Here is a 16,151-nt window from a genome sequence, read left to right as displayed (position 1 = left end):
TTCTGCCTATGAATAGGGCATGCTGAGCAAGGGTGGCGGGTCCTAAGTACCAGTCCCAAGCTCGGACACAGGGCACTTGAGGAAGCTGAGCAATTTGGCCAGCTCATCAGGGTCACAGGGGCAGGGAGTTGGAGGCATGAGGAGAGGAGGAAGCCTGTCCTCCGAACAGATGTCCACTCCCCAAGCTGTGGCCTCAGCTGCACCTGAGAAGGCTGCAGACCCCAGAAGGGGAGCCAGCTGGTCAGGCAGGGCCACAGGCACCTCCTGCCAAAAGAGTTCCATCTGCAGATGTCCTGCCGAGAAGACAGACTGCAAGGAGGGGCAGACGGAGCAGGGGTGGGAGGACGCTGCTGGGGGCAGTATGCCTGCTCAGCCTCAGTCGTCCACCAGGAGCAAAGATGGGACCCCCATCCCAGAGCTGCTGCCTAGAGGTCAGTGTCCTATCCCTGGAGCAACCCCTCTCACAGGGAGCATGAGCTCTGTCCCGCCCGCTTCCATTTCACAGTCCCCAGCAGCCCTCCCCTGGCTCCAGATGCCCTAGAGCCAGGGGCTGGGGTCACCGCAGCCCTCCACCTACTTGATAGTGCTCACATTGTAACAATCCAAAGGGAAAACGCGGGGCACCACGTACAGCTTATCAGCGTAAGGAAGACGGCTTGTGAAAGGGTGGAGAGAAGAGGGCAAACCCGCAGACGAAACAGAGACAGACACACAAAAGCTTGGGAAAACCCACACGTAAAGACATTTAGAGAGACGTGGGCGACTGAAAGAGAGTTACACTGATTGATTGTTGAGTACGAGACAGGCAGGCAGGAGCCCTGAGATTGGGAGGCAACTGAAGTGCAGACACGCCTGGAGACACACGGGGACACAACAGGACCCGCACTCACGCCTCGTGTCCTGGAATCTGCAGTCTTTCGCTTAGTCTCGGCCTCCCATAGTAGGAGTGTGAGGAGGCCTGGGGTAGGGGCCTCACCCGGTCAATGGCAAGAGGTGTTGGAGGTCGTAGATGAAGGGCTAAAGGGTCTAAGGCCAGAGCGTCATGAGTTTAGAGTTCCTGTGACCTCAGACCCTCCCTGAGCTGGGTGGGTATTTTTGAACAGCTTAGCAAAAAAAAAAAAAGACAGTCGGGAAGCCAGGGAGTTTTGCTGGAAACAGGGAGAAAGGAGCGGTCTGGGGTTTGCACGCCACGGTCCATCTGCACAGTCTGCCAAGGCCTTGCCCATCAGCTACAGACACTGGGCAGCCACAGGTTGAAGATGTTTGCTCGCCAACCGTGGGGTGGGTAAGGTGCCAAGTGCCAAGGTCAGGGTCCCTGGATACCGGCACAGGGCAATGAAGCGGGGTTTTCATCCCATGAGGCTCCTCTCAGAGTCAGGCTGGGAGGGACTGTGCATCAGCTCCCAGTGGCATCATCTGGGGAGCACGATGCTGAGACCGGGAGGTCCGCAGAGGGGAGCTCCCCTACCCCACAGGGCTGAACTGGTCTGCTTCATGCAGGCTCTAAAGGCTGACATGCTCTTGAGGGGAAGGAGGTGGGGAGGGGGTGGGAGCATCTTCTCCCTGCCCCAGCCCCAGCCCCTGGCCCCCTATAGTCGCAAGGCCAAGGTCAAGTATGACTCAGAGAGATGTGGAAAGACTACCGACCAGCCATCTGCTTCTCCTTACTCCTTCTCTTTTTCTCCAGCCTCCGTAGACGCTTCTCCTCCCGCCGCCGGGCCTCCTCTTCCTCCTGGTGCTGCCGACACTTGTGGAAGTTCTCCACCACCACACCAACGAACATGTTCAGGACAAAGAAGGCCACAATGAGCAGGAACGAGATGAAGTACAGCAGCATCCAGGGGTTGTGGTTCATGATGGGCTGGTGGGGAGCAGGAAGGACAAGTGAAGACATTAGCCTGAGGGTGACTGTCACAGGTGCTGCCCCCCAGCCTGGGATCCTTAAGACAGGGCCTGCATACTCAGTTACACACAGATCCATCAATGAATGGATCAGTCAATGAACGGTGTGCATTTGGTGTTGGCCGGTAGAGAGGTTTGGGAACTGTGGCAAAGAAGACAGTGGGTGTTTTATCCAAAATGGGGGAGTTGCTTCTTTGTTTCACTTGACTCCTGCCCTTAGGGAATGCAAGTCCAGTGTTTCCAGATCTTTGGACTTGAGCAGACCCAGATCTGGATTTTTCATGTGAAACTTGTCAATTTTTAATTGTTTAGTGGCAGTGTTAGTCACTCAGCCATGTCCGACTCTTTGTGACCCCATGGACTGTAGCCCGCCAGGTTCCTCTGTCCATGGAATTCTCTAGGCAAGAATACTGGAGTAGGTTGCCATGCCCTTCTCCAGGGGATCTTCCCAACCTAGGGATTAAACCTGGGTCTCTCACATAGTGGGCAGATCCTTCACCATATAAGCTACCAGGGAAGCTGTTTAATTGTTTATCACTAAATTTAAAATTTTAAATATGTTGCAAGCCAATAAGGCAAGCCCACATTTGTCCTCAGGCCACCAGTTACAGCCTCTGATATTAAGACGTGATACCTCTTGGATGGCATTTTGCCAACCTGCTTTGCTGTCTTTGCCTGCGTGCATCACACCTGGAGCTGGCCCATCGTGAGGGACCTGAGTCCAAAGATGGATACTGCCCACCTCAGCCCTACCTGCTGGTCCACACCGACAGCATCCAGCCCATCATACATGATATCCACCCAGCCATCCTTAGAGGCCAGCACGAACAGGGACATTAGGGCCTGCGGGGAAGGGGAGGAAAGGACCATTTGAAACCTAGGATGTATAGCCAAGACACCCACCAGTGACCCCCAAAGCACCTCCTGGCAATAGCTTAGGGGACCCTAGGCCTTCAGAGGTTAGCCCGGAGTCACACTCCAGGCTCCATGAGAGTTCTATGCCCCAAGGCTCCATGGCTGCTGTGAAGCCAGAAGAACCATGGGAGATGACCCCAGCCAGGTAGAGCAACGGGCCCGAGTTCTGGAAATCCAGAAACCAAACCCAGAGTGGGGCAGGGAAATAAACCAGCCAAACTGAGCAAGCTATTTCATTTTCTACATTTCTGTTTCTATGAATGTGGAATGAGAAAAAGAATCATCTTGACAATACACCTGCACCTTGTACCGTGCTAAAGAAATACACCATCTCACTGCATGGAGACCCCACTAGGACCCATTCACTAATGATGAAACAGAGGTGAGCGAACTGCCCCGCATGCATCATTAAGCATGGAGTTGCATCCTCCCCAGACTCCTGCCACCTCTCCCACCTCCACCTTAGAGCCTGGGACTCACCTGGCCGAGGTTGTCAAAGTTGTATTTATGCCGGACCCACCGGTAACTGGCCTCAGCACAGTCAGACTTGTTAGTGATGTTCCTGGTGTCCTCGCCCTGGCACACAAAGAACTTCCCTTTGAAGAGCTGAACACACACATAACCAGAGACACAGAAAGAAGTGAGCTGTGAGCACAGAAGCCCAGACCAGCCCTGGGGCCTAAGAGCCCCAGGTGCACCCTAGGTGAGGGCCAGGTGCTCGGTCAAGTCAGAGACGTACTGACAGTAACCTCCCCTGTAGGCACCCCTTCCTCCAGGCTCCTCGGAGCACAGTCCCTGGAGAGGAAGGAAAGGTCCTAGGGGAGGGGACTGGGAAAGGATGGAAGGAGGGGGACAGCCATTCATTTCCTACGAAGAGGGAGGCCAGTGATTCTCCAAGTGGGGTCCCTGGACAGCAGCATCAGCATCATCCAGGAACGTGCTGGAAATACAAATTCTCAAGACCAGCCCAGACCCACTGATTCAGACACACTGCAGGAGGGCCAAGAGATCTGGTTTAAAGGTGGAGGCGGGCAAGGTATATGGATTCCACTCAACAGATGAGGAAAACTGAGGCTCAGAGAAGGAAATTCACTCACTAAGTGTATACAACCAGAAGGTGGCAAAAAGGGGGCTCAGGTTCAGGTCCTTCTGACTGGAGAGCTCACCCTCACTCTAGAGCGGACCAGGCTATGACTGTGGGGAAAGCACTGAGGGCCAGGAGGACCAGGGGCCTAAGTAGGCCAGAAGTAAGAAGTGGAAGGGGCACCGCATGTGCAGAGAGGCACCACACAGTCTTAGCAAATGTATCCTGGCCTGGTCTCTGGAGCCAGAGAATTTGAGGAAACCCAAGAATACCTCCCTTGCCCACGGCAGAGTGGAGACCCCAGGAAGCCAAAGGAGAGGATAGGGAAGGGGGCAGCCAACCAGAAGCTCCCTCTGGCCCAACAGCCAGCCGTCTATGCTGCAGCTGAAATGTCTGGAGCCTGGAGCAAGGAGGGGTACTCTGGAGGAGAGGGATGGACGGGCTCCCCTGGCTCCCGAGGTGCCTGCTAAATCCTGCAGGCAGCTCCCTTTCTTTTTCCTCCAAAGCCAAGTTCCCTCCCTGGGCCAGAGGCCAAGTTTCCCCAGCAGCCCCCACTTACTGCCTCGTCTGGGGTCTGCACCAGCCTGCCTGCCAGCTCACTGCTAACCTGGCCCAGCTGTCTGGGCCCTGGATCCCCAGGCCTGGCCTGCAGCCCACTGGCTCCAGTAAGGAAGGAAGGGAGGGGACCCCTGAGCAGACTGCAGGCCAAGGCCAGCGTCTGCACTCAGAGCAGTGCATGAGGGGGCAGAACGGCAGCCTATGCGGCACTGGTCAGAAGCCCCCTTGAGGCCCTCTCCCCTTGCGGGCCTTTTCCCGGCTCCCAGTTTTCTGCAAAATGTCCAGGAGGCGAAGGAGCCCGAGGGCCTTTGGCTTCAAGGCTTTTCTAGGATAAAGGTGGCAGCAGCTCCGGGAGCCACAGCATCCAGGCCAAGAGGAAGGCCACTCCTCAGGTTTCTGCTGATAGCTGGCCCTGGACCCCCACAAACCTGCACCCCCAGGATGCCAAATATGATGAAGAAGGCACAACAGATGACCACAATGTTGCCAATGGGCTTCAGCGAGGACATCAGCGTTTCCACCACCAGCTTCAGCCCCTGTGCCCGGCTGATTACCCTGGGGAGAAAGGGAGGCGGGTAAGAGGGGTTCCCGGCTCAGACATTCCCTTGCCCTGCTTGCCACCCCCTCCCATCTTGGCTCACTGGTCCCCATCCTGGGCTCTAGTGGAGGGAAGAGGTTGGATTTCTGGGTTCACTGTGCAGAGACCTCCCACCCACCCCCACACCTAGACCTCTAGGATGGAGTTTGAGTGGTGACTCAACCCAGGGATGCAGAATGTTGTGGGGATGGGGAGATAAACTTGTGTGGAGCATGTAGAGGGCAGGCAGGGAGACGGATTATCACAGCCAGGAAAACCTCACTGGTCAGTCAATATCTGCCTCATCCATGTCCCCACCCATGGCAACTTCTGACTCTCAGCTGGGGTTCAGGGTGACTGTCTGATTGGGGTGGGTCTCCTAACAGTGCAGACCCATTGCTAGAAGTGTTTCCTGGTGGGTAGTCCCTGGGATGGGGGAGAAAGCGCGGAAGCAGGAAATAGTCTGTCACTTCACAGGGAGACTCAAGTTTCGCCCCTGAGGGTTCCACACAGGGAGAGCTGCAGCTGAAGGGCATGAGGCCCTGCCTATGGGCCCCTGTATGCTGTGCCCTGTCGGAGTGCGTCACGTGAGGGGGCCCCTGAGGGGGGTGCCTGTGGAGGGAGACCACCGGGGCCACAGCTAAACCAGGTGAGAAGTGATTCCGGGAGTGGGGGGCAGGGTTCCCGGTGGAGTCACAGGCTGGAAGCAGGGGCAGATGGGGTGCTGGCCATCAGGGTGTGCCTGCACCTGAGAGGGCGCAGGGTCCGCAGCAGCCGCAGCACCCTCAGCATGCCCAGGATCTTGGTGCCGCTGTCGGAGACCATGGACACCAGGATGTCGATGATGGAGATGAGCACCAGCAGCCCGTCCAGCACATTCCAGCTGCTACGCAGGTAGGCCTGCTCCCCAAAGCACCAGCCCAGCGCCACCACCTGGGGATGCCCCTGCGTCACCAACACTGCCTCCTCCGTGCAGTCAGTCCCCAGCCTTGCCCCCTCCGTGGCCCAGCCTCTCCCCTGCCCTCCCCGCCACAGCCGGGAACCAGATGGCTCCCATCCAATGCTGACCGCCCCCCCACATCACCTTCACTGTCATCTCAGCCAGAAAGACTGCGGTGAAGATGTAATTGGAGAGGGTCAGGAAAATTCGTTCCTGTAAAAGAGAGCAGGCAGGTATTGCCAGCGGGACCCCCTCTGTGGGCCAGGTCTGCTCTGCGCGCAGAAGCCAGGAGCTGCCTTCAATGTTTAACTCAGAACAACAACCCCCCAACTCTCCTCAACATGCAATCTCCTCCCTGCTCTCCCATCGTCCCTCAGACACACACACACACACACACACACACACACACACACACGGAGCCAGCATCAAGCCCCTTGACTCGCTCAGAGCTCTGAGCATAGTCCCACTCCTGCCCCCTACCTCCTGGAGTTGCCTTGAGGGAAAGTGATTCCCACCACAGTGCTGTCATCTGAGCCCCAGCGCTCAGGCCCTATTCACTGATTCCTTTCTTAAAACTGGAGCAGCATTTAGCTTGATCTCTCGATGCTCCATCCTACTCGTCCCTGCTCCACGTACTTGCTCTCCTGCTGTGTGCCCCAGAAATGGAGCCGCAGGGCAAGATGGGGGCCTGAGTACAGGCTGTGCATCCCCAGGCACCACATTTATGCCAAGCATAGCGGGAGGCTGGCCAGGAAAGAAGGCGGCCCAATCCCCTGATATCTGTGAGCTGATTCCATCGTTGTGTGGCCAAGAGAGGGGTGTAGAGAGCTGGAGAGGCAGCGGGTAAAGTGTGTCAGAGGGAGTGAGAAACAGGGAAAGAGGGAGAGGAAGAAGCATGTGATAGAGCTGGAGACGGAGGGGCTGAGTGGGAGGGTGGGGGAGAGACCCGCTACGGCGAGCTCTGAGGCAGGAGGCAGACGAGGGGGTCTGTGTGGCTGGCCACCCTTACTGCACGCATACAGGCTCTCACCTATTCCCAGGCTGGCCCCTCCATTGCCCATTTCCCTCTGCCACCACCACCCCTTCCCACCGACCTGGCTGGAGCCCACCCTAATGGAAAACGGAACAATGGTGTGGGAGGCAGCAAGGAGGACAGGGTCTACCTCCAAGTTGGTGGTGCAAGATGTCATGGGGGGAAACAGAGCACCCCACCTTTCTAGGCCTCAGATCATTGCTGGGGGGGGACAGGCTGTGATGCCAGCAGGGGGAAAGAGCTCCCAGGACTAGCCAGGCCCATCCTAAAGAAGCCAGGCCTGAAGCAGTGTGTCCACACACTCTGACCCATGGCCTCTCCTCTCCTGAGGAGGCCTGGCAGGTGCAAAGCCAAGCATAAGTGACCAATGCTCCCCAGAAGGCCCCTAAAATGCTACTTGTTTGTAACCTGGCAAGACCCAGAGGAGCAACGTGGGGCGGGCTGGGCAGGGTGCCTCCCCATCGGTGCACAGGTCCTGGTGAGAAGGAGACCCTTGACCACTCAGACCAGCCAGGGGCCAGGCTCACGGTTGGCATCACCGCAATACTCACGGACTCACATACGGGCCTCAGGAGCTCTGGCACACAGGAAGGCACCACTGCAAACAGCAGCGGCAGCAAAGCTTGCTTTTGCCCAGGCTAGGAGCAAGCCCCCAGCTGGCTGCTTTTTCACAGCAGGGAAACAGGTGAGGACACAGGAGGCATCCGGGGGTACCAGTTGCAAGGGTCAGAATCAGGGAGATTCCTGGCTCCTTGCTTCCGCGTCTCTCTGGGCCTCCCTGCCTGCCTGGCTCGCTGCACGGGTACAAATCCTCTAACCCGGGAGGACAGGGCACCAAGCAGGCACTCAGCAACTGCCGCCAGCCGCAGTGACTCACAGCGCTGTGGGGGTCGATCTTGGGGCGCTCCATGGCGATGGTGATGCAGTTCAGGAAGATGATGACGAGGACCACGTGGTCGAACATCTTGTGGGTGATGATTCGGTGACACAGGAGGCGGAACCTGCTCCAGGACAGAGGCAAAGACTGAGTGGGGGTAAAGCGGGATGGCAGTGAGGGGCACTGCCCAGCCCCTACCCATCCTGGGCCCTCCCGGCCCGAGGCCCTGCTCTCACACACCCCCCTGTCAAGAGACACTTCTAGCATCCCTGGGACGGAGTCACAGGAGAATTACCCATGAGAAGGAGAGATCGGGGTGCTGACCTCGACTGAGGAGGGAAGATGTAGGCAGACCAAGAGTCTCGCTCCAGGCAGCAGGCAGGGAGCCGGGTTCGGACCCACGCCCTTATCCGTTCTGCTTTGCTCTGTAGAAGGATGGCCCGGGGAGTGAGCAGGGCCAGGCCTCCAAGGTCCTGATCCCTCACTCCTCAGCAGCTCCGTGGCCCTCACTCCTAGTCTGCTCTCTCCACTCCGGCCCAGCCCCCTTCCTGCCTTCCCTCCTTCCCTCCCCACTGGGCTTGGAATTATCAAACATTGTCCCCATCACAGCTGTCTGTTCAAAGACGCACCTGAGATGAGGAGACACTTGCCCCTTCTCCTGTGCTAACCCTGAGGTCCCAGGTCCCTGAGCCCCATCCCCAGGGTTAAAGGTGGTGGTGAGAGGGCTGGGGAAAAGGTGAGTGGGTAAAAGTGGTGTGAAATCAAGGCTTGTGATGAGGTCGATATAGGAGAGGGGGACAGAGGAGGGCATCAGTTTGGAGAGATGAGTGATGGGTCTTTCTGAGTCACGGGGGAGGGCCATGAAAGATTCATACACATCTGCCTGGAGTCATTCTTATCCAACAAGGACGCAGAGCTGCAGCCCCAGGCATGATGAGGATCTGGGGCTTGGTGGGGTGGGCGGAGGGACAAAGGGGCTGTTTGGAGCTTGGCTTCAGAGCGGATACCCCTTGAGATCCCTTGAGCGTGATGGTAACTGCCTGAACGCCAAACGACTGGGAGGGAGCTGTCCAGTCCTGCACCAGGTCAGGCACAGCTCCCCTCTCTCAAAGTCAGGGGTGAGAGGTCACTGTGCCCACAGGGGCCTCACCAAGTTGCCCTCGTCATCACCATCGTCTCCATCCAGTGGGGGGTCATCGGGCCGCACAGCCTGACTCAGGCGTCCCAGGGCCGAATTGCCGTTGCAGTCCTGGTGCTCAGAGGCTGAGCTGCGGCCACTGGCTGTGCGGTACAGCCCGGGAACCTGCAGTGTGTCCGGTAGGTCAAAGGAGCTCTTAGCTTCCCTCTCCAGGGAGCCCCTGTGGCGGCGGTCACTGCCCGCTGGGCTAGTGCGCTCCTCTTCCGAGCTCTCCTCCTCATCCTGGCTCTCCCGGCCCTCACCCGACAACAAGGACCTCCGCTCCCCACTTGGGCTCCTTCGCTTCAGGCTGGGGGCGCGGCCCAGGCTGTTCCTGCTGGAGCGCCTGCTCGTCCAGCTGCTTGCTGCACTCCAGGGACTGTGCGGGGAACTGCGGACACTTGGCTGAAGAGTGAACAGGCGAGAGACTGGTCTGAGCCACAGCTTCGTGGCCCCACACCCCCTCACGTTCGTCCCGGCTCCTGTGAGCCTCTTGGCATCACATCGCTATAGAAGTGTGAGCAGGGGCCCCAGACCTGGATGCCGGGATTCACACCAGCTGTGTGACCTTAGGCAAGTCACTAAACCTTTCTGTGCCTCAGTTGCTCATCTGTAAAAGAGACATGACCCTAGCACCTATCCCTCGTTTAGTTGCGTGGCAGGATAAAATCACAGTAACGGCATGGGCCCTGACACCAACCGCCCGGACTGAAATGCTGGCTCTGTCCTCGGCTCAGCGTGGAGCTCCCCACAGTTCACCCTGGTAATCTGAGACTCAGGTCCCCATCTGTAAAGTGGGGATAATATTGGTACCTACCAGAGGATTGCTGTGAGGATTACATGCTTTTATTAATAGAACACCTATAAGCAATGTCTAGAACAGTGTCTGGCACAGAATCAGTATCTGGATGGGCTTTGCGGTTATTAAGATGAGGTCTTAAGGAGATGTGCTATGCTACGCCAAGTGGCTGCAGTCGTGTCCGACTCTTTGTGACCCTAGGGACTTAAAGAGGTAAGGACCTCCCATTTTACAGAGGAGTCTCAGAGACTGAGTCTTATCCCCAAGGACAGCTGGGGAACAGAAGAAGTAGAATTAGAACATGGCTCTTTGGTCCTCAAGGTCAGGGCTCTGGTGTCCACCTAGATGTCCAGCCCCACTAACACCCTGGGCCTTGTCTAGCCCGTGGTTCAGAGGCTGTCCCCTTGGGCCCGCCAGTTCCACCTCTTTTCCCTCCTGACCTCTGTACAACTCCCACTGCACCCCCTACCGGTGACTTCATCTCGTGGGGTGCTCCTGGCTCAGCCGACCCACTGCTGCTGGTGCGGCGGGAGGGAGGGCCCAGAACCTCGGCCAGGCCGCTGCTGGAGCTTTTGGGCAATGACATGGGCGTGGCAGCCGTGTGGATGATGAGCGGTGGTAACAAGCTCCTCCGCAGCTCCGGGTGCTCTCCCAGAGACACCACTGCGGGGGAGAGAGGGTGAGACCCTGAGTCCACTCAAGGCTGGCCGAGAACCAGGGCCTGTACCTACAGAGAGATACTCACAGGCCAAGCGCTTCTTCCTGTCCCCATCACCCTCCAGGCTGGGCGAGAAGAAATCAGGCTCCGACTCCGACTTGGTGGCATCTCCCTAGGGTGGGAGAGCAGCGGGCTATTAGGAACCTGGCCCAGAAGCGGTTAGTGGGATGGACCAAGGTCTCCCTGTCTTCACAAACACACACCACATAGAGGCCACAAGGAACCAGCCACCACGGCACGAGGCATGCACTGGCTCAGACCAGACCACCCAGGCTCAGGGCCTCGGTCTCCCAAGGGCCCCTGTCACCTCAGAGAAGGCTGGACTATCTCCAGAACCCACAGCACAACTTTCCTGGCTCAGACTGGCTCAAGAAGGGCTGAGGGGACAGGGGATAGTCCAGCGGGTGGGTGGCACAGGTCAGAGGGAGCTGGGGGCCTGAGTGAAGTGGTCACGAGAGCCTCAATTCCAAAGGCCACTGTGCCCTCTGCTTTCTCTCCATGACTGCCTTCCCTGAGCCTCAGACCTGAGGACCCCAGAGAGAAATCGAAGGACCCCAGACAGAGCCATTCAGCCCAAGGAAGCCCTACTTCTTTCCTCCTTCTTCCCAAACACCCACCTCCTACCCTGGCCCCATTTTTACCTCTCTCCCTGTCTCTGGGACAGTTTTTTTCTTCCTCCTTAGCAGGTCAGTAGGTTCCCCAGTAATTACACACTTCTCCTTAAGAAGTTATTAAGAAATACTTGATTGCTACTTTTGATAAGGACATAAATATTGCGTAATTGGCATCTCAGGGGATCATTTTCATTAACTCAGTTTACATCCCTAACGAGGCCTTTAATTATCAAGTGGGATCTCCAGGGGGCTGCTCAGCATGCACAGTACCATGGAGTCCCATGGGAACCCTGGCTTTGCCCCGAATTCTGGTGCCAGCGCAGGAGACAGCAGGGCGCAGGCTCAGTGTGGCCAGAGGAGGAGGTGCCCCTGAGCACCTGCTGGCCCTCCCGGGTGGCCACGGGGCCAGAGACACAGAAGTTGATTGAAATCCTGGTACATTCTGGCAAGAGGCACACCCACCCCCCACATTCTCCAAAGACTTCTCTTAAGATGCGGCAACTTGTGGGGTCTCCAACAGGAGCTTAAGGCAAGGAGGAGGAGAGAGATGGGGGCGCTCGGTCTACGGCGGAGATCCCGACTCCACCGAGGCCCGACGACTCAGACTCTTCGGGGACCGCGGCAGAGGCACGCACACGCGGTGCACCACAGACGTGCACACACAGGATTCTAAGTCCCTTCCTTCTCCACTGGTCTGACGGGATGGATTGTGCCCTTTGCTGGTGAACAGGGCAGAGGCAAGGAGGCCCTCCCCTCAGTGTCCTCAAGGGGGAAGGGACTTAAAATCAAAGCAAACCTCACGACACCAAGGACCACCACAGCCACCACAGGTTGCACAGCAGCTGAGCGTGAACATAAGCACAGACACGGAGGCAGAGTCGGGGGCACAGGGCACCGGGGGCATGCTGACTCATGATCGCATACCTACCCCCTGGGAGTCGACAGGCAGCTGAATACAGCTTAACTGTCCACTCGCATCTTCCCGTTTGCTGATTTCCTACAGGGAGAGGGGAGGCAGGGGATGGGCACTGGTCACAGGCGCCCGGCTTTCAAACAGGAGCAATGTTGAAAGAGGAGGAGGAAACGGATGGGTGCAAACCCAACAGTGGAGGAAATGAGACATGGGGCAAGAGAGGAGAAGAAAGGGGAGAGAAGGGTCTTCCAGAATTCAACCACACGCCTTGGAGACAGAATGAATCTGAAGGGTGAGGGCAGAGGCCACAGAGATGGGAACAAGGAAAGGGAAGGAGACTGAGCCCCCAGTAACCCTAATAATAACAGCTACCATTCATTGGGGGTGTGCCAGGCATCACGAAACTGCTCCATTAACACTAGCTTACCCAGGTGAGAAGGAGGGACAGCTAGCACCATCTCACAGGAAGCATCTGAGGTTTGGAGAAGTCAAAAAAAACTGCCCCACGTGATACAGAGAATAAGAGATGCATCTGGGCCTTGTACCTGAGTCTCTAGCTCACCTCTCACTGGCATGGAGGGTGGGAAGGAGGAGTGGATGGAACTCAGAGGTGGGGAGGAGCCCAAAGACCAGGCACAAGAACAGGCCTCCTAACTCTAACTCTGCCCTCCACATCAGCATGCTCCTACTGGGATGGGATGTGACGAATAACACTAGGATGATGGCTACGAGGTTGTTTGATATCAATTAATGGCCTCACACAGGGCCTGCTGTCTGTTTATTCAATTAAATGTGCAGATGATAAATACTCAGGGATTCAGGGCGCTGCCCCCTGCAAGTTGGGAAGTCAACAACCCAGCTGGCTCAGACTCCTAGGCTACTTTCTGCTACGTCTTGGCAGGGTGGCAAGCCCAGCAAGGGGTGACCCTTGAGGCCTCTTGCTGATGACGGCCAACAAAATGGGGGTGGCCACTGCCTCCACTGAGGTAGGTTGCCTCGTTGGTAAAAAAGCAGGTCATTGCAATAGCAAAAGCCAACCTCTTCTGCCAGATTTTGGGGCACCCTCAGAGCCACAAGTGTGCCTCTGAAAATTCCATGCAGTTGAGGGCAGGTGTCTCTGCAGGTGGCCAGGTCACTGGCAGTGAGTGACCAACCTCCACACTGACCCAGGGGTTTATAGGATAGATAGTGAGTAGCTGACCTAGCTCCTCACATGGGCATTTCAGGGCCATGCTGCTGCCCACCCCCATGAAGAGGTTGATCTTGAAATCCTTTCTCCATCCCACCCCAGACCCAAAGCATCACACCCTGAGTGAGACCCTCTCCTAGGCACTTGTTGAGGAGGGTATGGCCCCAGACCCTGGGGAAACCCTCATGCTGGGACAGCCACAAGCCCCCAGGAGGGCCAGAGTGACTAGGTCAGGCCCAAAGGCCAGACTGCTCTCCATTCCCACACGCAGACTTTGTTGCTGCCTAGCAACCAGGCCAGTTCCACAGCTCTCAGTTTAACAAGGTGTCTGCTGGAAGGACTAGGGATGGGGAGGGGTGCCTGTACCAGGCACCTCCAGGACTGCCAAGCCGGCTGAATGGCCACTTGAAGGAGGGAAATAGGCTTGGGATGTTTTCCATTTCCATAGAGTTCCACAGGAATTTTTCTGAGGGAATCTTAGCTGTCAGGAGCTGTGGTTTGGAAGACGCTGAAGGACCACTGTCCCCACTCAGCTCCTCCACCCACAGGCCAAAAGCAGTGGCCAAGCGGTGGGTCTCCATGTAGACCTTGACTCATATGGAACACATCGACTATCCTTAACCCTTTAGGCCACAGAGGGTTAATAAAGGTCCCATCCAAGGGAGAGTACCAATGTCCCTCCCTCCCATCAAGAGGCCAGGCATCACCAAAGGTGGGGAGGGAATGCAACAACGGTTAACTATGGAACTGCAACGGGAGGACGCCAGCCTGGGAGAGGCATACCCACACCTACCATCCAGCCCAGCCCACAGGGAACAGCCCTCCCTTGCAAGGCTGGGAAGGAGTCAGAAAATAGACTTTTGTTTTTCCACCGTGTGCTGGATATTTATAGACCAGGCCGCAGCGGGAGCTTCCATCCGGGTCACCCGGAGAGAAATGGACCAAGAGCTTCTCCACACCCAACCTGGAGCATTTCTAGGTTGAATCGACCTGCCCTGTGCAAGGTGCTGGGAAGCTGGGCTGGGCCTGGGACTTGGGTAGGAAGAGCGGCTGAGCTGAGGGAGCAGAATGGTATGCAGCCCTTCAGGCGGAGACTGCGTCCTGGCAGGGCGAGGGTGGGATCAATGTAAATCAATATTAATTGATGATGCTGCCTATGACGAAAGTGATGGAGCCTGGGCTGGAAATAGGACGCTCATCTCTGCCATGCCCGCAGCTAATTGGGCTCATTTCTCAACCAGGGCAGCTCAGTTCTGCCCGGGCGCTGGTGCCATCTTCACCAGCTTAGCCAAAGCCCAGGTGATTTGCATGCAAGCTTCCCCCACCCTTCAACTTAGATGGGTTCCTTCCAGATGTCCCCAAGCACACCTGTGCTCAGGGATCCAGCTGTCCGTGTGCCAACGCCCATCTTGCCCAGCTTCCTGGGGTAGAATCTAGCCGACTTTGTCGGGGAAGCCCACTCAGTAGCCCACCTTGGATCCAGGGATACTCCCCCCAACAACCACCCTGTCTCTCGAGTGCCAAGGGGCTGCCTGAAACTCAGAACCCCCCCAATCCTAGTCCCCCAGCCTTGTCTGAAGGGCACTTCCTGCAGAACCTCCCAGGACACCACCACTCCAGCAGTGCAGCCAATTCCTCCTGGAAGTGGACTGCTGTAGGCAGGGGTTTACCTCCGTTTGGAAGCCCTCCACTAGAATGGCAACGAGCAGGTTGAAGAGCACATAGTTGCCAAAGGTCATGAGGGCGATGAAGTAAAGGGCAGCCCAGGACGACGTGGAGGCCATTCCGTTGTAGAGCACCTTGTTCCAGTCCTCCTGAGTCAGGATCTATGGGCCGAGGAAGGGAGTCAGGGCCTTTACCGGGGCACCCCCACCACCCTGCCCACCCTCTCCTGTTGCCCTTGCACCTGAAAGACAGTGACGATGGCCCAGAGCAGGGAGTCAAAATTCTTCCGGTCCGGCAGCGTGTCCCCATCCCGCTCAGATGCAAATTTGCAGCCAAAGAGATGCATACCCAGGATGCTGAAGACACAGGAGCCACGGGCTGGGGGTCAGGGCCCCCGAAACCCCTGCCCCCCAGGCCCTCACCCCGCCGGCGTGGATGCCGCACCTGCCCTCACCTGAAGATGAAGATGAAGAGCATGAGCAGCATGCAGAAGGTGGCCACGTTGTCCATGGTCTTCATGAGCACCACGAGCTGGCGCCGCAGTGCGGGCATAAAGCGCACCAGCTTCAGCACCCGCAGCAGCCGGAAAGTCCGCAGCACCGACAGCCCGCCGTCCGCCTGCCCCACGATCTCCCAGATGCTGCGGCCGGGCCAGCAGGCAGGGCGGGGAGGGGAGAGAGGCAGGAGGGGTCAGCAGGACGAGGGCAGAGGAAGAAGCGGGGCCGGGGAGACGGAGATGCACACCTTCCATTCATACACTCGTTCACCCAACGGATACTGTCTGCCAGGTCGCTGCGGCTCCTGGCACCCTAAACCCAGGGCTCTGAACCTGGGTTCCATGGACCGCCCCCTTCAAGAAGTCTACAGCCCATGAATATCGCTGACCTCTTTTTGAGATTTAACATTCCTTTAATTATGAAGGTCAACAACAAACAGCAGAGAATTAATTAGCAGTCCCTATGACCCTGTGGCCAATCGAGATCACTGGTGGTTTTCTACCACGTGATGGCTGATACAGATATTTCCAGACGTTAGCTATGCTCATCCTTTCTCCGGAAAGTGGTTGTTATGGACCCACTACTATTGATCTTGATATTTAATTCATTCACCCAGAAGCACATCTATATTGATAAATCATACATTTTCAAATATTTTCATAACTGGTTTTCGGTATAATTGACTTCCTTTGA

The 16,151-nt window shown here is 56.9% G+C and overlaps 1 protein-coding gene across 13 annotated transcripts in view; it reads right to left on the bottom strand.

Annotated features, from left to right (window-relative positions):
• Nucleotides 1-16,151, bottom strand: part of CACNA1G (calcium voltage-gated channel subunit alpha1 G) — a 62,289-nt gene that overhangs the window by 15,986 nt on the left and 30,152 nt on the right. For 4 of the 13 annotated variants that reach the window (XR_005721853.1, XM_040245664.1, XM_040245655.1 and 1 more), the window contains exons 11-25: nucleotides 15,416-15,601; nucleotides 15,203-15,317; nucleotides 14,967-15,122; nucleotides 12,123-12,191; nucleotides 10,608-10,692; nucleotides 10,332-10,525; nucleotides 9,037-9,468; nucleotides 8,211-8,311; nucleotides 7,887-8,010; nucleotides 6,121-6,189; nucleotides 5,785-5,969; nucleotides 4,888-5,014; nucleotides 3,298-3,423; nucleotides 2,656-2,745; nucleotides 1,669-1,861 (exon numbers count right to left, since the gene is read on the bottom strand). Coding sequence is in view for 11 of the 13 variants with exons in the window: in XM_040245664.1 (XP_040101598.1) it covers nucleotides 1,669-1,861; nucleotides 2,656-2,745; nucleotides 3,298-3,423; nucleotides 4,888-5,014; nucleotides 5,785-5,969; nucleotides 6,121-6,189; nucleotides 7,887-8,010; nucleotides 8,211-8,311; nucleotides 9,037-9,468; nucleotides 10,332-10,525; nucleotides 10,608-10,692; nucleotides 12,123-12,191; nucleotides 14,967-15,122; nucleotides 15,203-15,317; nucleotides 15,416-15,601 (2,252 nt within the window). In the remaining 2 variants the exon portion in view is untranslated. Of the gene's footprint in view, nucleotides 1-1,647; nucleotides 1,862-2,655; nucleotides 2,746-3,297; nucleotides 3,424-4,887; nucleotides 5,015-5,784; nucleotides 5,970-6,120; nucleotides 6,190-7,886; nucleotides 8,011-8,210; nucleotides 8,312-9,036; nucleotides 9,469-10,331; nucleotides 10,526-10,607; nucleotides 10,693-12,122; nucleotides 12,192-14,966; nucleotides 15,123-15,202; nucleotides 15,318-15,415; nucleotides 15,602-16,151 lie in introns of all 13 variants that reach the window. The other 9 variants (XM_040245665.1, XM_040245656.1, XM_040245661.1 and 6 more) reach the window with 3 other exon arrangements.

This window comes from Oryx dammah, unplaced genomic scaffold (genome assembly GCF_014754425.2).
Source record: "Oryx dammah isolate SB20612 unplaced genomic scaffold, SCBI_Odam_1.1 HiC_scaffold_8, whole genome shotgun sequence".
NCBI lineage: Eukaryota > Metazoa > Chordata > Mammalia > Artiodactyla > Bovidae > Oryx > Oryx dammah.
Note: the sequence above shows the minus strand (reverse complement) of the source record. Positions and strands in the feature narration are given on the sequence as shown.